At 37.9% G+C, this 23083-nt stretch overlaps 1 protein-coding gene across 3 annotated transcripts in view; it reads right to left on the reverse strand.

Moving 5' to 3' along the window:
- Positions 1-22760, reverse strand: part of Ppp4r4 (protein phosphatase 4 regulatory subunit 4) — a 116663-nt gene extending 93903 nt beyond the window's left edge. For all 3 annotated transcript variants that reach the window (XM_076847995.2, XM_076847994.2, XM_076847996.2), the window contains exons 1-2: positions 22500-22760; positions 21162-21235 (exon numbers count right to left, since the gene is read on the reverse strand). In XM_076847995.2, the coding sequence (XP_076704110.1) occupies positions 21162-21235; positions 22500-22622 (197 nt within the window). In that variant the 5' untranslated portion in view covers positions 22623-22760. The remainder of the gene's footprint in view (positions 1-21161; positions 21236-22499) is intronic.
- Between the last annotated feature and the right edge of the window lie 323 nt (positions 22761-23083).

The raw sequence follows: 23083 nt of genomic DNA on the forward strand, positions 1-23083 counted from the left end.
GGGATGTGGCTCAGTGATAAAGCACACCTGGGTTTAATCCCTGGTATCCCAAAAAATTAAAACAAACAAAAAAAAAAAAAAAGAGGAAGGGTGGAACAATCTGTAGTCTACTTAAATGCACAATAGTGGAAAGTGTGAGGCAGTCTGGGAAAGAGCTATATATCATTCAAAAGAGACACTGAGAAGAGTAGACTTGGCTGTGCAATGAAGCGGGTACTACACTTGAACATCTGGGAATTCCTTGAAGCTGTGAATAAGCTGTTATCTCCTGCTGACTTTGATCATAGTCCACATAAAGAAACCATGTATGTATGGTTAGTATGCATCTACGCTACCATCATTGAATGGAAGGAGCCTAAAAAACAATCAAATAGAGGAGTCAAGCATAAAATATATTACTATTTGATATGAAATGTGCAATTTTTAAATAAATGATTCATCAATGTTATACTCTTTTTTAAATAGCAAGCTTCAAAGACTTCAAAACCTACAACTTCCAACTGGAAAGGCAGGCTCCAGGAACAAGCATCACGATTGCACCTTGAGCTGCTCCTGTGCCCCAAGCGCTGCTCTTCGGGGCAAGCTCCTTTTCTAGGATACTCACTCAGAAACAAAAGGACACAAACCACTCAGCAAACCAACCTTCTACAACCAAAAGGAACTGGGTTAATCAAAATCTGAACCCTGCTTAAAAAGGGAAGAGAGAAAAAATAAGACTAGTTAAATAAATGAATTTAGGACAGCTATCTTTTAAATTCTAAATTAGTGTTACTAATTATTTAATTCCCAGGGTGAGATGCACCTATTTTAAAGATCCATTTTTAGTAATATATTAAACCAATGAAAAACAAGTCAGTGCACTCAAGCATTCCTTGATATAATAATAATAATACAAAAGTTTAGCAGTCTTTATTGTCACAGCTTCTGCCACTTTCATGGTAAACATCATTCAGACCAATGCTAATTTCATACCTTCTGTAATCCAAGGATGTTTGCCCAAATTATGCCTTCCCCCTTGCCTAGCACAGTAGCACATAATAAGGGCTTCATAAATTGTTTCTGATTTAAACTATCTCTACCCAACGTCAGCAGCCCACCCCTCCTGTCAGAGGCATGATCCTATAACCAGGAAATGTTCCATCTCTGAAGTCTGATCTTGCTTGTTGGCCATGTCTTTCCATTTTTCATTGCTAAACCAAATTTTCTTCTCATCACATTTCTATTCCCTGAATTCCTCCCTATGCTCCAGGTTCTAACTTCCTCCTGGTTTCACTTTCTTCTTTGCCAACCTTAATCTCACCACTACTTAGGGCTGACTCTAACAACCTTACTTCTTCAATTCTTTTCCTCCTAATAATAAGAAACACAGAGCATCCAATAGGCTGTCAGGCACTGTGCTGATAAACACCTTATTTGCATTCATCTTAATTCTTACAAAAATCTTATAAAATAAGTAGATACTACTGTTAGCTTCACTTTATTTTACTTTTAGAAAGATAAAGGCACTTGCCCAAGTTATCCAGCCTGTACAATTCCAAAACCCATGCTACCAACATTACTTCCTTCCTTACAAACTGTGCATCCAGCCAACATCAAAACATCCACCTGCTCCTGCTCCTCCTGAGCTATGTAGCATTATTACAGAAAACTGTACAATTGTGCTGCTTAATGCTTTTAAAAACAAGGTTACAAAAAAAGAAAGAAAAGGAAAAAAAGCCAGTCTCTGAAGTCAGAAAGAAACACAAAATAACCAATTTGCAGCAACGAAGAAAAGGACCAGAAATCCTTAATATATGATATTGCCTAAAGCACTTTCAGAAACATTATCTTGGGTCTCTCAAAACAAGACTATCTGTGCTATTTTCTAAATCCCATGCCTTCCCCCCAAAAGCAGCCACAAGCTAGAATAGATGGAGACAGGGCTGGGGATGTGGCTCAGTGATCGAGCACTTGCCTAACATGTATGAGGTTCTGTGTTCCATCCCTAGCACCACCAAAAAATAAAAGAATGACTCTAGATCTTAACAATATTATCTTTCTCTATCCTAGTACCATACTCCTATCATCTAGGAACTCAAAATCTAATGAGGAAGACAAATTGACACACTAAGAATTTTGACTATAATAGCAAAAAGTCCCATCCCTTCCTAGCCTGAACAAAGAGCCTACTTTATTTAGTCCTAACCCAATTGAGAAAGGGAGAGGAGAAGGAGATCCCTCCCCAAAAAGATGACTTGACATTGTCAGTCACAACCGTATCTGAGAACCCCAGCCTTGCTACTGTCTGACTATGTTTAGGACATTAAACAATCTGTGTTCCCAGAGGCAGTGATCCTAATCCTAGCAGCTTTCATTTAGATCCAAAATACAACACAAAGCCACCAATACCGTGCTCAACTTTCTAATGATGAAGTGGATAACTTGCAAGCCTTGCTCCAAGCTCACAATGAAAACTAAAATTTACATAGTTGGTATTTAGTCATTTCTTTACTCACATTAATTAAGCAGTTAGTTTTAATGTTTTAATGAATATATCAAAATAAATTAAATAATTACCTTTGGAGAATTAACTTCCAAAAAAGACAAAACCCACTGCTAAGGCAAAGATAAAGAATCTAAAGCAGAAGACACTGAATACTATAATCCACAACATCAATAATTTTCAAATATGGCATATTTCCACATGAGAGTACTAAACTAAGATTAAATCTTCAAAACATTGTTTATAAAGTCAGAGAAGCTGGGGCTGGGGATGTGGCTCAAGTGGTAGCGTGCTCGCCTGGCATGCATGCGGCCCGGGTTCGATTCTCAGCACCACGTACAAACAAAGATGTTGTGTCCGCCGATAACTAAAAAATAAATATCAAAAAATTCTCTCTCTCTCTCTCTCTCTCTCTCTCTCTGTAAAAAATAAAAATAAAAAAAAATAAAGTCAGAGAAGCATCACAGAGAAACAAATTACTTATTTTTCCATATTAGGGCCAAAGGAAGAGTAAAAGGAAAATTAACATTTAAGGGCCTACTATGTGCCTGGCAAGGCACTATACATACATTTTTCCCATTAATCTTTACGATACAAAACCAATGTCTTTTTATCCTTACTTTACATCTGAAGAAACTCATGCCCAGAAAAATGACGCAATTCAGCCCCGGTCACTCAACTAGTAAAGACAGAGCTAGGATTCTAACCTGTGAGTCTTTAAATCCATAACTGACAGACATGATATCACCTCTGATCACAGTTCCATCAAAAGAAGTAGCTTAACTGTCAGCCTGTTGACAAGGTTCTCTAAATTGACAATTCTGCAAGAGTTATCACATGATTCATTTGATAACATTTGTGCTACAGTAAATATCTTTACCGGTAATTTCTGCTACATATCCTCTGCTATTACAATGCCATGTTAACACTGTATGCAGAAGTTTCAAGCAAAGTCCTGCTATACAGGAAGCACTGGCTGCCGAGCTTACAACAGTATACAGGTGAGCACAATTGTCACCTGTCCTGGAATGGAATGAACTTATTAAGGTTCAAGCATACCAGAGGCATTAATAAATCTTTTCTTATTTTTTTATGTTGCTTATTTTGGATTTTTTTCCTTATTATAGTTGAACATTAACAAGATTATATTTGCTGTTAACTTTTACATGTTTACACTTTATTAGACACAGAATGATAATTATTCTTAAATTGTAGTTTCAGTAATATGCAGAGAAACATGCACGTGATCTGCTGGTTCACAATTTAAAATGTATTCCTTACTATGGGTCACAGTTAAAAAAAAAAAAGTTGAACAAGCACTGTTCTGCAGTACTTTATAGAAGAGGGAAAAATATCAAGGTCTGTCCTAAATACATGAGCTATAGCAGGAGTATTATAAAATATGAGTTTAGGAATAACTACATAAGCTTGGGAGATTTCTGGAAACACTAGAGGCTCCTCCCTGCTAGTTTTTTTTTTAACCAGTGTTTCTATTTCCCCATTAACAAACAATGGTAAAAAAAATCTCCTTAAAAAACACTTTTTTAAAATATATAAATATGTTATGACATAGTAGGGGGAAAAGGCTAGCTAAGAGGTACTACCAACTCAGGAAGAGAGAAACTCAGGAGGGAAGATACAGTAGCTGCCAACAGTTATAAAAAGAGTTAAAAGCAGGCTTAAATTTCCAGCACTTCCAGAAAGAAGGGATGATAAATAGCTATCACATTAAGGGGAAGAGACTCTATAGAAGACAGAGGACATTGATAGGTTCAACTGTTCAACTGTTCAGAAAGTACTTAAATGGTTCTGATTCTCCAACACAATCTAATAATGCTTTATGGTTGCACAGAATTTGTTGACAATAAATATTGACTGATAAGTTACGAGTATTGAGAAGAAAAGAAAGAATACAAAATTACTCCCAGGTTTCCCTCCAGGATGAATTAAAAGATGGTCAAATCTCAATCAAGCAGAGGCATATTTAGACAAAAAAGTGATGAATTCAGTTTCAGGCACACTGAATTTGAAAAACCAGCAGGACATTCTGGTGGAGACACCTTGGTGGAAAAATTGGTCAGGTTGCCAGCAAGTCCAAAGTCCAGGAGAAACAGTCAAGGCCACAGTCACAGATTCAGAAGTCCTGGCATGGAGACAATACTGGAATTTTTTTTTTTCCCCTATGTGGACACCATGACCCAGAAAGAGTCCCAAATAACACATAATGATTCCCGTCTGCTCCTCTGACTGATATTAGTGTAAATGAAGCACTAAAACACAAGAATTGTAATTCAAACAAATCAATTATAATATTTAAAAGCTCATCAGTCAACCAAAAATCAATCTGTAAAAGCTGTGTGAAATAATGATCATTTTTCTCTACTGCTAAGGACAAAATAAAATAGTATATAATATGATACTGGAGTTAAAGAAGACTTCGGAAATCCAACCCCCCCCCCTTCCCATCTTCACACTGTGAAAGTGAAGACTCCTAGGCCGACAGAGATGATGGGACTTGTGCAAGGTCGACCAGTTCATCTCTGTCAGGGTCAAAATATCACTCCACAAAGCAAGAATCTGCTGTTTTAAAAACTATCTGTCCTTAAGATCTTTCATGGTTCCTAAATAACTATTCATTTAAATTAATTTCGCACATGTATATTTTCTTCTTTAAAAGAAAGACAATTTTCTCCCTGTTGCCCCTTATAAATAAGAACTATTTTAGACAGCCAAATATTTCTTTTAGCAATATATGAATTACCAGTTCTATAATTATCCTAAATGAAAAAAAATATATTTTTCAGCTTTACTGAGGTATAGTTGACAAATAAAAATTGTGTGCATTCAGGGTGTACAATGTGATGAGGTTTTTTTTTTACCTTTTTTATAAATTGATAAACTGTAATTGTATATATTTATGTGGTACAAAGTGATCATGATAATTTGACAAATGTTTACATTGTGAAGTGTAACCAGTATCACCAGAAGCAAGCTAATTAGTATATCCACCACCTCACATATTTATCTTTTTGGTGGTGAAAATACAGTAGCACACTACATAAAGACATTTCAGTCAAATGGACCAGATATATGATGGAGGTCCCATGTACACTGCCTATCACAGTAGGCATTTTAGTTTGTGTAGTAGGTACATATACTCCATGAGGTTCATATAAAGATGGAATCCCCTTATGATGAAGTCTCAGAATGTGTCCCTGACATTAAACAATACGTGTCTGTAGTTAAGATCTACTCTTGTGGAAAACTTCAAATATACAAATTTCAAAAATATAATTGTTATTAATATCACATGTAATTCAATGTATGAATAATTCAGATAAATTTTCTATATAGCTATCTCTGTATATACATATACAAATATATATACATGTACATGTATTTTTAAAGTAGAATATGTGTTTTAGACAACTTTTTTGCTGCTGTGACCAAAAGACCTGACAAGAACAATTAGAGGAGGAAAAGTTTATTTGGGGGGCTCAAGGTTTCAGAGTCTTAGTCCATAGAGGGCTGGCTCCATTCTTCGGGGTCAGAGGTAAGATAGAGAACATCATGGCAAAAGTGTGTGGTGGAGGAAAGCAGCTGGGGACCTGGCACCAGGAAACAAAGAGAGACTAAGCTCAGCCCACAAAATATAGACCCGAAAGGCACACCCCCAGGGACCCGCCTCCTCCAGCCACACCCTACCAGCCTCAGTCACCACATAGTTACTCCCTATCAGGGGATTAATGCACCAATTAGGTTAAGGCCCTTTCATCTCCAAACTTCCTGGCATTGTTTTACACATGAGCTTTCAGGGGAACCTAATCTCTATAAACTATAACAATATGTATATCCTAAATATCAGGATTTTTATATGTGATCCACATGCTATTTATGTGAGAATCATGAAGAAACTAAAGGATATAACAGGATTTTTAAATTCAAAATAGATACTGATACAAAATAGAATTTCACAAAGCAATAAGTTATTCCGTTATTATACACAGTCTACCTGAACAAAATGAAGAATTAAAACAACACATGTTAATTTTAAAAAATACTAGTCAAAAGTATCAGAACTGACTAGCATACCTTGAGCTCTATTTTTTTTTTCTTAACTATATAGTTGATATTTTTGAAGGAGTAGAGAAATACATGGACTTACTACTCGAGATAAGTTCATAACTGGATAAGCAGTAAGTTTCATTTACAAAGTCACAGCACAATGAAGAATCTTAACAGCTTGACTAATAAATCTCCCTCACTTCAATGACAGAACACAGAGAAGCTAGATTATATCCTCAAGGTCATACAGCTGGTCAGTGGCTGCACTCCATGTTTCTTAGCAACAAAGATTACAAGAAAAACACAAGTTATACATCTATGGCTGCTTAAAAAAAGAAACAAAAATTAGCCTAAAGACCGATTGTGGATTTTTTCTTGGATAATTAGAGACTAGAGGTAAACTAATAAAATGTTTGATATTTTGGAATATTAAGAAATATTTTCCTGAAAAAAAAATCCACATTTATTTGTCTACTAGTATGCCAAAAGATGAAATATATGTTTTCCAAAATAAAAACACTGGACTGGGGTGCAGCTGGGTGGTAGAGCACTTGCCAAACATGTGCAACGCCCTGCAGTGGAATGGAGATTTTAAAGACCACCACCCCCAAGCAGGTACTATCTTGACTAAATAAAAGTTTATTTTTAGTGTATGTACCAGAAATCTTGTGAGCATTCTTATTTTGTAAAAGAAAGAGATAATCTGCTTAAGTATCAGAGATGAGAACAGGAAAAAGATCAGATACTCCCAGGTTTTTCGCCTCTGACATTACATAAGATGGTGCCATTATCTGAGATAAGAAAGCAACCCATGTTTGAGTAAAGAACTGAAGGAAATGGAGCTAGCAATGCAGGTATCTGAGAAAAAGCACTGAAAGCAGAGGGAAAAGCAAGTGCAAAAGGCCCAAGGCACGTGTGTCCTTGGTGTCTTTGGGGAAGAGCAAGGATACTGGAGAGGAAGGAACAGTAGGAAATGAAATCAGAGCAATAATGAGGAGATCAAAGAAATCAGACAGAGCCATTCTCAGATCTTTATGCAACTAGATATAGAAATCTATAACCAAGAAAAAAAAACTCACAGGAAATAAAATACCCAAACTACCAAATACCAAATTACCAAATACCAAACTACCCAAATTCAGGTAAAAAGGAAGGAAACAACCCAAATAGCCCTGCATCTATTAAAGAAGCTGAATTTTGTACTAAAAACCTCTGAACAAAGAAAATTCCAGACCCAGATAACTTCATTGGTGAAATTTACCTAACATTTAAGGTAGAAATTTTTTTTTCATCTTTCATACATTTGATTCATGTGAGTTATGCTTTTCCATTTTTACCCCAAATACAAATTGCAGAATCACATCAGTTATACATTCACAATGTTTACATAATGCCATATTAGTGACTGTTGTATTCTGCTGTCTTTCCTATCCCCTACTATCCCCCCTCCTCTCCCCTCCCATCTTCCCTCTCTACCTCATCTGTTGTTGTTCCATTCTCTCCCTCCCCCCCCTTTCCCCTCACAACCTCATATATGTGATTTCGTATAACGAAATTAATACCAATTCTACACAACCTTCCCCCACAAAATAGGAGACTTTTCAAGTCATCTTATGAGCATTTTTCACTAAAACAAAAACCAAGCAAAGACAGCACAAGAAAAAGAAACAAAACCAATAGACCAATACTTCTCATTAACATAGATTAAAAGTCTTTTTCCACTCTAAATGTACATGTACACACGTGCCTCAGGCCTTCTGCACCTCCTGTTCCTTCTGCTTTTAGTGCTTTTTCTCAGATACCTGCATTGCTATTTCCTTCAGCTCTTACTTTTATGTGAGTAGCTTCCTTATCTCAAATAATGGCATCATCTAAGTAATGTCAGACGCTAAAAACTGGGAGTATCTGATATTTACATCATGATTAAGTAGAACCTTCCATCCATAGGTATAAATCAACTCCTTCCCCTAATCAGAGCCAGAGCAGAGGTGTTCTCTCCCAGCAGGCTGTCCTTCTGTGAAGCCTTCCCTCTTCAAGTTCGTCCTCTTTTCAAACAAATAGAGTTCACAGCTGTATTTTTAAGCAAATTTTGTTTACAAACCCTACCCAAAAAAAAAAAAAACTTATAACCTTATTGTCAAGTAAATTCTGCTTATAAACACTACCAAAAGAACCTACCAAATGAGAATTCTCAGTCTCATTTTTCATAATTAAATATATAAGCATTTTTATGCTAAACATAGAACTTATTCTGCCAAAAACATTTTCAAGCAAAATTTATAATATACAAAACTCTTTAAAGAAAAGAAATATTAACTACAAATTTTTTTCAGTTCTGCAAAATGAAAGGTTTGGGTTTGATTATAATATTATTGCAAATAATATTATACATTATAATGTTGTTTATTTAGTCCTTAATAAAACACAGGCAATTTCTGAATTATAAATACCTTATATAGGACCCTTCTTAAAAAGGTTCTGAAACTATGCAAGCAGTTTCTGCCCTGCAGGCATCTCCATCAGCACTGAAATTTTAAATTCTATCAGGCTGAGCCCATCATTTTGCCCATCAATGGGAGAAATTGGAAAATGGTAGTGTTAAGTAGTAGACTGGACAGGGGAAGGGATGACCCCTTAGGGCTGTCAGCCCCCACCCAACACTCGACCTGAAGCCCCTTCCTCTGAGGGGATACTGGGTCATTCTGTGGTTAAAGGGAAGAAGCTAGACTATCACAGGGAAATTCAAGCCCCTAAAAGTAAAGTCCCCAATCTAGGGAATACTCAATAGCCTGAGGGACCGATCTAAAGTTAACTTGTTGCTAGTTAACATATAGTTAGCACTTCAGTTTGCTCCTCCTCTGCACATTCCAGGAAGGGGAAGAAAAGCAAGGGTAGTAGAGAAGAAATTATATCAAATTCAACAGTCAATCAAGTTGTCAATCAATCCCAAATCCACCCAGGGTGAAGGGGAAGAACCAGCACAGCCCAATAAAAGTGAGCTCTTCTGTATAAACAGGCCCTTGAGTTCCTAGCAGTTGGGCCTACTCTAAGTTCCCAAGAGTTTACTGTCACTTTCAATGTACCTCTGCTTTGCCTGCCAATCTCTGGCATCTAGTTCAATTCTTTGCCTGAGATGCTAAGAACCTGAACCACCTGGGACCCCTTGGAGATCCTTGTCTGTGCACCAGTAACAGTACCTAAGGAAATCAGTGACTAGAATGTTATCATCACAGATATAGAAGTCATATACACTGATTTTTTTTTTCTTTCTTTCTTTTTTTTTTTTTTTTGTATGTGTGTGTGTGGTGCTGGAGATTGAACCCAGAGCCTTGTGCATGTGAGGCAAGCACTCTACCAACTGAGCTATATCCCCAGCCCTACACTGATTTTTACAATAACAATCTGGCCCTTGTTATTACACACTAAAGTCAGGTGGGGTTGGAGGACTTCAACCCCTACTTATAGCATATGCAAAATTTAACTGGAACTGGATTATAGATCTAAGTAAAATCTAAAATGTGCAAATTTCTAAAACAGGAAAAAAAATCTTGATGACCTAGGGTTTGGCCAAGATTTCTTAAATACAATACAGAAAGTACTATAAAGGAAAACAATCAATAAATTAGACTTTGTCAAAATTAAAGATCTTAGCCAGGTGTGATGTTACATGCCTGTAATCCCAGCAGCTTGGGAGGCTAAGGCAGGAAGATCACACATTCAAAGCCAACCTTGGCAACTTAGCAAGGTGCTAAGCAAGTTAGTGAGACCCTGTCTCTAAATAGAAATTTACAAAAGCAAATTGAAAAAAAAATTAAAGACCTTTAAAATTCAAAAGTCACACTTCAGAAAATGAAAAGGCAAGCTACCAACCAGAAGAAAATTTTTGCAAAGTATATCCAAAGGTGCACAAAAGATTTGAACAGATACATCACCAAACAAGATATATGTCTGCCTCATAAACATACATAAACATGCATAAGCTCCCCTGATTAGTGGGGAAATCCAAATTATAAACACTACACACCCACTAAAGTAGTTTAACTAAAATACCATGTGCTAATGAGTAGACAGAGCAACCTGAACACTACTAGCAGAAATGAAACAATGTATAATCACTCTGGAAACAGTTTAGCTATTTCAATTTTTATTTTATTTTTAATTTTTTTTTCAAGACTGGGGATTAAACCCAAAGCTTGGCACATACTAGGAAAGTACTAAGATACATTACCAGCCCTTTTTTTGACACAGTCTCACTAAGTTGCCCAGGCTGGCCTTGATCTTGAGATCCTCCAACCTTGACCTCCCCACCCACTTAGCTACTTCTTAAAAGTATTAACCATATACCATATTTCACCATATAATCACTGCCACCACACAATCACTGTACCCTGTTTTTCAGTGCAAAAATTCACATGTTCATGAGTATTTCATGCATTCTTATCTTGCACCAAAGACAATTTAATAATATTTTTTGTACCAGGGAATGTGCCCAGGGGAATTTATACACTAAGCAACATCCCCCAGCCCATTTATTTATTTATTTGTTTGTTTGTTTGTTTGTTTGTTTGTTTAATTTTGAGACAGTCTCACTAAGTTGCTTAGGACCTTGCTAAGTTGCTAAGGCTGTCTTTGAACTCCCAATCCTCCTGCTTCAGCTTCCCTAGCCACTGAGATTACAGGCATGTGCCACTGCTTCCAGCTATGAGTTTTAGGTAATATCAGCACAATTTAAAAAAAAGCTTCACATGATGGTCACATCCATTAAAAAAAAAAAAAAACCTGACATAAAATCTACAACAATTATATTGTAAAATACAGTACCTACAACATGACCCAGCCATTTCATTCCTAGATGTTTAACAGTGAGGAAGGGAAAGCATGTATCTACATAAAGATTTGTAAATAAATGTTCATAGCCATTTAGTTTGTAATAGCCAAAAACTGGAAATGACCCAAATGTTCATCAACCAATGAATGAAAAAAATGTTACACCCATAAAATAGAATAATTATCAATAATAAAAAGGAGTAAACTACTGACATGCAACATTATGGATTAACTTCAAAATATAATCATTTTGTGGAGTGAAAGAAGCTAGACAAAAAATACCTACCATAAAAGTCTAGAAACTATAAACTAATTTATAGAGCAGTCATTGTCTACAATGGGGAAAAGAGTAAAAGAATAACAAAATGATGCAAAGTAACTTTCCTGGCTGATGGAAATGTTCCTTATCTGATCATAATGTTTCCACAGGTTTATACATATGGAAATCTACTTAATCATGTACAAATAATTAGATGTCAAGTATACCTCAACAACACCATTAAAAAAGAAAAAAAAACCTGCATTTCATTCTAAGGTACTTATCCAAGAGATACAAAAACAGTCTAGAACAGGCAAAATTGATCAATAGGAACAAAAAGCAAATCAGTAGTTGCCTAGGGACAGGGTAGGGGGCTATCTACAAAAGGACACCAGTGGTTTTTTAGGGGTGAAGAAAATGTTCTATATTTTCACTGGAATGCTGGTCATGTAAGCCATATCCATTTGTCAAAACTCAACAAACTGTGCACTTATTTTATTTCAATTATACCTCAGTAGAAGTTATTTTCAAAATATTAGAGGTGGGATTAGATTTCCCAATTTATCATATGGTGAGAAAACTATAACTACATGAAGTTTCTGCACAGGGAATTTCCTTTATATCCAAAGTGAAATAAATTCTGAACTGCAAACGATGATTTAAAATAACAGTAACAACTCTCCTCCACCAATACTTAACTCTGGACCACACCTTCTGCCCGCTGCTTACACTTCTTCCAATCTTCTCAGAAATTCTACAATGTACGTATTAGTACTGCAACTTTAGAAAGGATACTTGGGCTCAGAGAAGATGAGCAATTTACTCAAGGTCTATCAAAGAAATGAGTGAGTCTCAGTCCCCAAGAATACATCTGGTTCCATCTTCATATAAAGTATTTCCAACACAACACATTATTGCCTCTCAATGCCCAAAAGACATGCTAATTGGGGATGACCCTATCCCGCAAAATTTAAGGAAAATGCATTTGCTTCTTTAAACAAGCACTTCCTTGAATACAGCATCTATTAGTACAGTGCCACTCATTTCCTAGAGGTGTCTACACATCAGTATTCAATAAGCACTGCAAAGAACTATTATTTGCATTATGAGCCTTTTCCATTATTAAATCTCTGATTGGAGGGAAAATTACATCATACACAAAGGTATAATAGATTTCACAATTATTTCTGACCTGATTATTACATACAATCGAGGACAGTGGTGACTCTGAAGAACTAAGCCTGAACACTTTCCCCATGCTTCCTATACCTGATGGCCAACCCAGTCCACGAATGATACGTAACAACCAAAATATCAAGTTGAAAGATACGTAGACTTAAAAGGTCAGTAGATCTTATTTAATGGTTTAATTTCTTTCATGTAACCCTGATAAAAGGAGAACTGTGATATTTACCACTTGGTACTGTTAACACTTTAATTTCTAAGAAATTCAACCTAAAGCAGTGAGCCAACCAAAGTAAGTCCAGCTTTTTACTGGCAACAAATTAGCTATGATTTAAAATAAAGTTCAGTCTTCCTGTGTCTCACTTAGCTACTTCCCAAGAGTGTTGATATGAATTAGTTATTCATGAAAATAAATACACACACATATATGCATACACTGAAACACATATATGATGCAGCTCTATTGCAGCTAAATAATAACACATACTTTATTCAAATATGTATAATCACTCATTTTAATGGTTTTATTGTAGAAATACATATTTTAAATAAGTAATCAAACAGCTCTATTTACAAAATTAAAATTCTGCTCAGCTCTCTCATAGTCATATCATGTTATTAAGCTCTAGACCTCTGCAGTGGCATTATATGGGTCACTTTTACATTGATGAAAATAGTGCACTTTTTATTTTTAAGCTTTTCCTGCAGTTCCCATGAGAGCATTCTGCTTTCTACTGATGCACAAAGAGGGCCTTCTGAAGCTTCAGCAAGTAGGAAAAAAGGAACAGATGCCTCCCATGGTGGTTCTCAGAACAAAAGACATGGAAAAGGAGGCAGAAAACGATGCCCAAACCCCCTATATTCAGACATAGTATTTTACCAAAACTGGGGATTCGGAGTTTGCCAAGAACTCAAAATAACTCAGCCTTAACAATAATGAAAGATATACCACAGAAATCCATTACATCCGACTCTCAGCATGTGAAACAGTGGTCCCTCTGTCCAAGCAAAATGAAAATTAAGATACCTGCAATTTCTAGGTAGAAAGGCAAGTATTTCCTTCACAAAGGATGACAATTTGGGCAGTTAAAAAAAAAACCAAAAAACTCTTGAAATCATTAAAGTACAGGAACTGGAGACATGGTACTTCTGGAAATGGGTAAAGGACTCCAATATCCACTTTGTTGTAGTTTCTGAAATTCTCATTCTAAAAGACAACCGTATAACCTAGAATCCTCTAGCCAACAGTCTAGCAGTATAAATAGTAATTATAAAAGCTTATAGAAACTCTATTTCTTTTAGAAAAGGGGAAAAAAGTGACAATGTAAGAAAATTATGCACCAAAAACAAAAACTCCCAAAGGCTATCTAGTAGGAAGTTCATTACTGTACACCAGAAAGCGTGTCACTTTACTTTCCTAGAAAATATCTGCAGGGACCACTCATATGCTACTGGCTGACATAGAAATTGGTAAAAAGCATTTTGGAAAACTGCTTAGCAGTATTTTTTAAACTAGGCATATAAATATACTATCACCAATAATTCTATCTCTAGGAAAATAATGAAAATAAACCTATATATGTATTTGATAAGAGACTTATGCAAAAAAGTTTATAACACTGTTCAGAAAAGCCCAAAACTGGAAAAAAGCTAAATACCCATCAACAGTAGAAGAACAAAGAAATTATGGCATATTTATAAAACAGAATATAATATAGCAATGAAAATAATCTATTATTCCATGCAACAATAAGAATAAATCTTTTTTTTTACATATTGAGCAAAAGAAGCTAGGCACAAGAGAGTACAGACTATAGTTCCTACTAGATAAAGCTCAAAGTCAATCTATAGTGTCAGATGTCAGGAGAGTAGTCACCCTGTACAAGGAGTTGGAAGGACTCAAACAGGAGTACAAGGGAGGTAACTAGGTGAACACAGTAGGTAATGTCTATTTCTTAATCTGGATGCTAGTTACATAGATGTGTTCACTTTTGAAGATTCAACAAGCGGTATATTTATGATTTGTGCACATTTCTGCATATAGTCAAAGCTTGCTTTTTATAAACAGAAAATAATATGCTCATGAAAGTACCTCTTTAACTGAAATTCCAAACTTCTCTTTTAAGTTTATGGGGGTAGAGAGGGGACAGATTAGACAATGGGACCAATTTCACTGGAGAGTAAGGAAGGAATACCAAGGATGAAGCAAGGGCATCACAGAGCATGTTCTGAGGAAAAGGTGCAACAAGGTATTGAAAGACTCATCCCATTAGCAGCTCTCTCCAACCCCTTGCTAGTGGCAGCTGCCACTCCCCTGCTGGTGGCTAAGAGGCTGCACACTTTCTGGAATATCCACAGACTTCTGCTCTCACTAGTTAAGTTTAAATGATAGTAAGTTGTGTTTGTTCCTCAACTAGTTCTTCTCAATTTCACTCGATTTTTAGATACATAATTAAATACTATATATATATATATATATATATATATATATATATATACCAAAACTAAGTTGAAAATTTTTTTAAAACTCAGTACGTTATCAGAGAAATCTAATAATAAGAAAGAAGTTGTCTTAACTTGTAAGACAAGCAAAAAAATTATAAAAACAGTACCATACTTTCAGACTGTTTCATAAACATCTTTAAATTCTCACTCAACTTTACAGAAACCTGAACCTGGCATTGTAAATGCCATCTAGGGGTGATTTATGCAAGAAAGAGGATTCTGAACTGTAATCTCCAGAGCCACACTCAAAAGGAAAGGTCAAGGCTCTACATCAAAAAGATGAGCAAAAGAGTAAGAATTTATGTTTTACATTAAAATGGAATGTTGAAGATATGTGTCATTTATATTATTCCCCACTTTAAAAAAAATTTTTTTTTTGGATTAACTAACCAACTATCCATCTCAATTGTGAAGTATTCAAATGGGGTTTCTCTCATACATCACTAAAGAGAACTAGGGCAGGCAATGGTGACACTTAAGACCACACACATTCTCTCTCTCACACTTTCAGACCACATACATACACACTCACACCCCATACCTCACTGAAACATTACAAAAAGGCAGAAGGAATGAAAACAGAAATCAAGATCATAATGAAAATAAAAGAAATGTGAGAAAAGAGACAATTTCAAAACGGGGCACATACAAAAAGAGTTCTTTCTACAAATGTTTACTTTGGGATAGCAAGAGGGATAGGCATTTTTAAAGATAAAGCAATCAAAAGCTAAACAAGCAGAAAGTTGCCCACTGGCATTCCCTGGATGCCTCACTGATGGCTCATTGGCCCTTTCTGAAACAATCATGCTGGCCTCAGATACACCCCAAAGGGTCAGCAGATGTAATAAGGCCTAACTCCAGTTTACACAGTGCATTTATGTCCACTGATCTGGTAGCAGAAAGCTTACTCTGCCATATCACTAGGGGGAGCACTTATGCCTTTAAAAAAAAAAAAAAGAAAGAAAGAAAGATAAAAATAGGGAAAAAAACGTTCTCAATTATAAATGTACTATATCTGACTGACCATGGGAGACAAAGGAAAAATGTTTGGAAAATTCACAGGATGAAGTGAAAAACAGTTTAAAAACTCAGCAACTTTTAAAGTAAGCAACATGAAACATGGGTTAGATAAGGTATGTTAATCAACACATTTAATGCATAATATAAATGGCAAATATTGCTTAAGATAGGGTCTTTTATAAGAATATATAAATTGTAAAACTGGCTGACCTTACCATCACTCTGTTAAAAATGCTTGATTATAACTTGTGAAGATTCTAGTTTCTGATAAATACTATTAGCAAAGGAAGTTAATGGATATACATGACAAACTTCAGTTAAAATACTTTACTTGCCTATTATTTTATTAAATTGTTGAGGGAAATATTAGTGCCATCATCCTATTTAAGAGTTTGAAACATACCTTGAACACATAAGTAACAACAACAACAAAAAAAAAAAAGCAGGGAAAGGAAACAGAAGGGATTAACTTTAATTGAGTATACACTGTATGCCAGAGATCCACAAATACAACCACCCATGGGGGATTATTATTTCCATTTTATAGATGACAAAACCAGGCTCACAAAGATAATGAATAATAAGAGTAGGTAAGACCTTAATCTGTCTGATTCTACTGCCCACAATTTAAAAAAAAAAATCAGAAATTGTTTAATTCAAGTTGGTTAACTTAAATACATTTCATTTTGTTAAGAGTTACCTTTACATTACAGCAAGAAAAAAAAGAACTAACAACGTACAAAAATATGGATTATATCCCAAGAGTTTGCAATCTATTAAAGCAAATGGACATATACACATGAGTTAAGGAATGTGAACCAATGATTAATTGCTGGCTGAGGGATGCAGTCACTAAAGTGATATGGAAGCTGAAAGAAGCTTGGCATCCATGTGGCTTCCTTATGGCAGTACAGGACTGTAGCTGCATCCCAAGGATGGTAAACATTGGCAGGTATAATGAAACGGTACTCCAGGATGCAGAAGGCAGAGTTGAGGATGACCACAGTGTATCTGAGGCCAGCATCACTGTTTCAAAAAGAGCTGGTCTGAGTAGAAACAAGCCACATGTCCACCACTGAAGAATGCTTAAGAAAATGTCCCTTTTTACCCCAGGTTTTGCTTTCCAGGGCTTCAGTTACTTATGGACAACCATAATCTGAAAATATTAAATGAAAAATTCCAGCAATAAACAATCCATAAGATTTAAATAGTGTGCCACCTCAATGAAATCTTTCATCATCCAGTGCTCTCTTGCAGTATAGCAATGTTTAATTTTGCTTAAAAATGGACCCAAAGCACAAGAGTAATGATGTTGGCAATTCAGATATCCCAAGGAGAAGACAAAAAGTGCTTCCTTTAAGTGAAAAGGTGAAAGTTCTTATTAATAAAAATAATCATGCACTAAAGTTAAGAAGGAATCTTCTACCCATGAAATTGTGAAGAAGGAAAAGGAAATTTGTGCTAGTTTTATGGTTATACCTCAAATTGAGTCTTGTAAGTACTTAATTAAGACGAAGATGGCAAAAGTATGGAATTATAGAGCTCTGTATTACATGCTATTTCAAGCATCCAAAGGTCTTGAAATATCCTTTGCAGACAAGGGGGATCTACCACATACCCATACAACAGAATACTATTTAGCAATAAAGAGGAATATGGTAGTGACACATGCTACGACATGGATGAACCTTGAAAACAAAATGCTAAGAAAAAGAAGTCTGTCACCTATTATAATTCATTTACAGGAATGGCCAGAATAGGAAGATCTACAGAGACAGAAAGCAGATTAGTGGTTCCCAAAAGCTGGCAGTTGGGAAGTGAGGTTGAGCTAATCTACAGGATTTCTTTTTGGGGTGACAAAAAGGTTCTAAAATTGATTGTGGTAATGCCTGTACAATTCTGTGAAATACACCAAAAACCACTAAACTGCATACTTCAAATGAGTGAACTATATGGAATGTAAATCACATTTCAACGTAATCATTTTTAAAAGTGAGGGACTAGTGGAACTTCACATTGCACATCTAAGATGGAATCATTTATGGAGTATTCTGAAAGCCAGGCTTAAGGGTCTGGAATTTATCTGATAGACAATTAAGAGATACATGAATAAAGACGTATACTAATACAAGTATTCGCATATTGTGAGTGCACTCCTAAAATATATGCTGAAATCACACAGAAGAGAGAGAACAGGAAAAAGATGCTGTAACACGATTTTGACTAAGACACAAGCTGTGACTATTAGGGAAGTTGTTTTTCTTCCGTGCTAAAAGCCACAGATGGGTATATCAGCACCATAATTATGCAAAACCACAAATTCATCTGTTTCAAATCTTCAAATACCGTAATGTTCTAAACTTAATTGTGAAAATAGCATTAATAACTGACCTATCATATTTTAGGGTAAGATAATGAACAGTGTTATTTGTTTTTCATTAGATGGCAGTACTCTGTACATAATTGTTTTTAGATATTGGACTCAGATTAAGTGTTATCAGACTCTTGACTGTTATAAAGCATTTCTCCTGATGATGTTTAAACATTTGACTCTAAGTTCTAATTTAACATAATATTCCTAAAGAGTTTTAATATGCAAAATAAGAGAACTAAAGAAACAATCTGACACAAAAGCAGAGAGCAAATACATACATATACAATGTTCACATATATATGAATATTAAATATCTAATACAAGGGAAAGGTAAAGCACTCAAAAATGAGCCTGAAAAAAGTAGGAGTCAGTTTTAGGTTCTATGGCATTGGAAAGAACAAACTATTTTAAATGGAATAAATTACATTTAAAGTAGAAAGCTATCAATACAGAGTGGATGAGAAGGCTGTGACAGAGGCAGTTTGGAACACATCTGTGAGACAACCCACCCCCTCCCCTGAATCCCAGGGAAGAAAGAACTTTTCAGGCAGTCTGGCAGGAGATTGAAATCCCACTTTCCCCAGGAGGTGGTGAGATGCTAGAAATGCCAAAGAAGAACCCAGCAAGGGAACCCAGACAACCAATCTAGTGTTCCCCTACCCAGGCACCCTGAACCCTCCTTACAGGAAGGTGAGCCACAAGAAACTAAAGTAGACATTGGATCTCTTTTAAAATTCTCTTCTCTAAGAATCAGAGTACCCATCTGTCTCTATAAGGGCTTTGTAAGTTCCAGAACTAAGTGAAACTTATGTTCTATGTCTGAAAAATAAAACCTAGACAACCTGGTTCTCTAACCAATAATAAAAGCAAAGAGAAAACAAGTAAGCTTTCCTAAAACAGAATTATCACTGATATCTAGAATAAGGTATCTGCTATCACAAGTAAGGAGAGCAAGACACTCCAATTCCTAACAGCAAGCCAGTGTTTATACTAAAGAAAAGGATTCAGGAGGAGTAAGTAGAGGTTATTTCAAATCATTAACTGCTGTGTATTAAATTTATACAAACTTTCACCAGTGTACTTCAATTAAAAAAAGAAAACCTGTGAGAAAAGACAAATGTTGACATCTATCACTCACCATTTTAATCATGTTCATTATAAGGAATAAAGTACTTCAAATATGATACAATCAAATATCAAAATGATTAAAAGATGCATTAGTCTCCAAGTTAAAGCAAAAGCACAAACTGAGAATTCATAATATAGGCACAAGTTTTCTTTTAAATAAGTAGGAATGATGAGACCATGTTACCAGAGATGACCAAAAGCAGGGAGTGAGAGGTAACAATATCAAGATGAAGCTTGAGATCCAGAGGCACTGCTGAAGGCTGGAATGTCGGTGGGCACTGCCTACATGGTAAGCACACTGAGGCTCTGATTACAGTAAGAGCAGAAACTCAAGAAGCCTCCAGTAGGCTAAAGAATAATTTAAAAAATGGAAGTCCTGGAAAGGGAATTTTTTTTATAGAGTTATCCAATGAATAACATGGGTTTGAAAACACAATCTAAAACAAAAACAGAGACAAGAAACTGGCCAGCACCTGAAACCGGCAAAACAGAGCGAAATTAAAAATGCAAGGATGACAAATATCCAAAGAGTAAATAACACCAGTTTTCAAAATCTGATTCTGAAAAATGAAAGTAAAGATTAAATTGCCAAAAGAGAAAAAAATGTGCAAATTAAGGAAAATTTTTAAATAAATATACACAAAATGCCTTAGGAAAATTTCCATTTCTGAGGAATGTTCATCAATATGTTAATTAATGCTCACTATCAGTTTTTAGGAAACTAAATCTGTAACACAATTTTTAAAATAATTCAGAAAAATATTATGAATATTTGCAGTAACCATTTGCCTTAAAAAATTCTGTAAAGCCTGTGAGATGGTTTGAAACTTAATGACAGTAGGCTCAATTAAATTAAAAAAAAAACTGACAAGATTATAACGTTCACATAGCAAAAAAATATAAACAGGATGTCCTAAACAGAAAATCCATATATGGTAAATGGTACATAATATTTAACTTCTACAGGGAACTTAAAAATTAATCACTGTGTATTCTTAAGTCTCATCTAAACTTATTGTATCTTATGTGAGCAAAACCAAAGCTGGAAAAGAAAGAAGAATGAGGTTCAAATCAACCCATTAGTTGTTCTCCTCCAAAGCAATATTGCATAAATTAGATAACTTATTTGATTTCAGTTCTCAAATCCCTAAATCCATACCTAATATAATTCATAACATAATTGTTATGCATGTGAAAGTACTCTCTTCAAGTGAGTAAGTAAATCTGAACACAAGAGAAACATGACATTTCAGAAAGCATTCATCTATGCCATCACAAGGAAAGAACAGCAATTTCACTGAAAGACTAGGAAATACCTGAGCAGATAAACAGCCCTTTCAATGTCACTGAGGTCTTCATCAACTGTCAATCTTTCTATTTCTTCTGGTGTCTGTCAAGGGTAAAATACAAATTAGGCACATAAACACTGGTCAATCTTGCCCACCTCCAAGTGATCCTCTACAGAGTACAGACTAATGAAAAAGTTTCCCAACTAAGCATTGAAAACTAGATAGGGGTCTGATGATTCTTGGCAACATTTACCACAAAGAACTCTAACTGGGTGATCTCATGGGGAGGGGGTGTTTTGGTTTATTCTGCATTTACTCTTCTAGGTTCCAGACTGCAGCTTAATCACATCGTAGCTTCAGAACCTTGCTGAAATCAATTTCATACGCATATATGATATTTATGCATATATCACATGCATATTTATAAACACAGTTCATCCCTAATACCCCAAGACTCTACCCCCCAGGAAAAGCTAAAGGGGGGAGGGGCGAATGAAGACTGCAGCCCAGCCCCGTGGGAATTTAAGGGACGAGATATTGGGGATGTGAGGGAATACACTTTGGAGCTGGAAGAAAATCAAAGGTTCCAGACATTGCGGCAGGTGGGAGTAAGAAGCGCTAACCGAGCTATTAAGAGACTGGTCAGGAGGGAGGAGGGTCCCCAAACTAGGTTTCCAGCAGTGGGGGTTGGAACCTCGGGAGGCTGGGAGGAAGATGACTGTGCGGGGCGGGGGACCGCGTGGGGGTGGAGGGAGCAGGCGGAAGGTTGACTCCCTCCGGGGCTGGGAAGCGGGGTCCCAGCTGGAGTCCTGGAGAGGCTGGGAGGAGGAGAGGACGAGCAGTGACTCAGGACGGGAGCGAAGGGTTGGGAGGACTCCGGGAACCGGTGCTGACTGGGACGTGAAGGGAGGAAGGGCTGCCCTGGGGACAGGGGACCCAGCTTGAGCTCGCCTGGAGTGAGGGTCCTGAGCGGATAGGCGTCGGGGGACAGGAGAAGTTGGGGCTCGGGGACCGGGGCCAGAACCTGGGCGGCACTGCCAGGACGCGGAGAGGAGGCTGCGGCCGCCCGGACCGCGCGGGCCGCGGGGCAGCCCCTGCAGGGCGGGGGCGGGGCGCCCCGAGGGCCGCGGCGGCCGCGGGGAACGCCGAGGGGGAGGCCGGGGCCAGGGCTCAGTGGTTGGCGGGGGGGCCAGGGCCCGTCCCCGGGCTGAGGGTCCGACTGAAGAGCCGGGCCGCGTCGAGGAAGGGGCCTGGGAAGAGCGGCTTAGGGTGACACGGCGACGGCGCTGAGGAGGACTGAGGGCGGCGGGCTGCTCGGGCCGGCTGGCCGGGCGCCTGGGGGCAGTTTCTCTCGGCGGGGCGCACCTTGAGGCTCCTGCGGACCGGCCTCTCGATGATGGTGAGCTCCTGCAGGTCCTCCATGTAGCCGAACAGGCTGTTCTGACCGAAATCCATCGCGACGCCGGCAGCGGGCGGCGGCGGATGCATGGACCGCCCGGACCCCTCGCCGCCCGGGCCGAAGCGGCCCCGGGATGCCGGACGCGCGCAGTCCCGCGCCGCCCACCAGCAGGACTTTCTCCCGCTCTCGACCGCGGGAACCGAGCGTGCGGCTGGCGGGCGGCGGGAGCCCGAGCGCGGCCAGCCGAGGGGGCGGGGCGGGACGGCCTAGGGGGCGGGGCGGCGTGGGAGGGGAGGGGCCAGGGGCGGTGAGTCTCCACAGAACCCGCCTCGGGCCCGCCCCCTGCCGGGCTCCGGGCGATGCGCGCGCGCGCGGCCGGACGCAACTGCCGCTCAACGTCGCTCTCTGAGTCCGCACCTCTTTGCCCTCCCGGGCCCTCGCCCCGCCCCCAACCGAGCGCCCCACCCCGCGGCGCGTGCGCTGAGCGCAGCTGGCGGAGGCGGGCTGAGGGCGGGAGCTGGGCGCGGGCTGCTGAGCCAATGAGAAGAGG

The sequence above is a fragment of the Callospermophilus lateralis genome, chromosome 3 (assembly GCF_048772815.1).
Source record: "Callospermophilus lateralis isolate mCalLat2 chromosome 3, mCalLat2.hap1, whole genome shotgun sequence".
NCBI lineage: Eukaryota > Metazoa > Chordata > Mammalia > Rodentia > Sciuridae > Callospermophilus > Callospermophilus lateralis.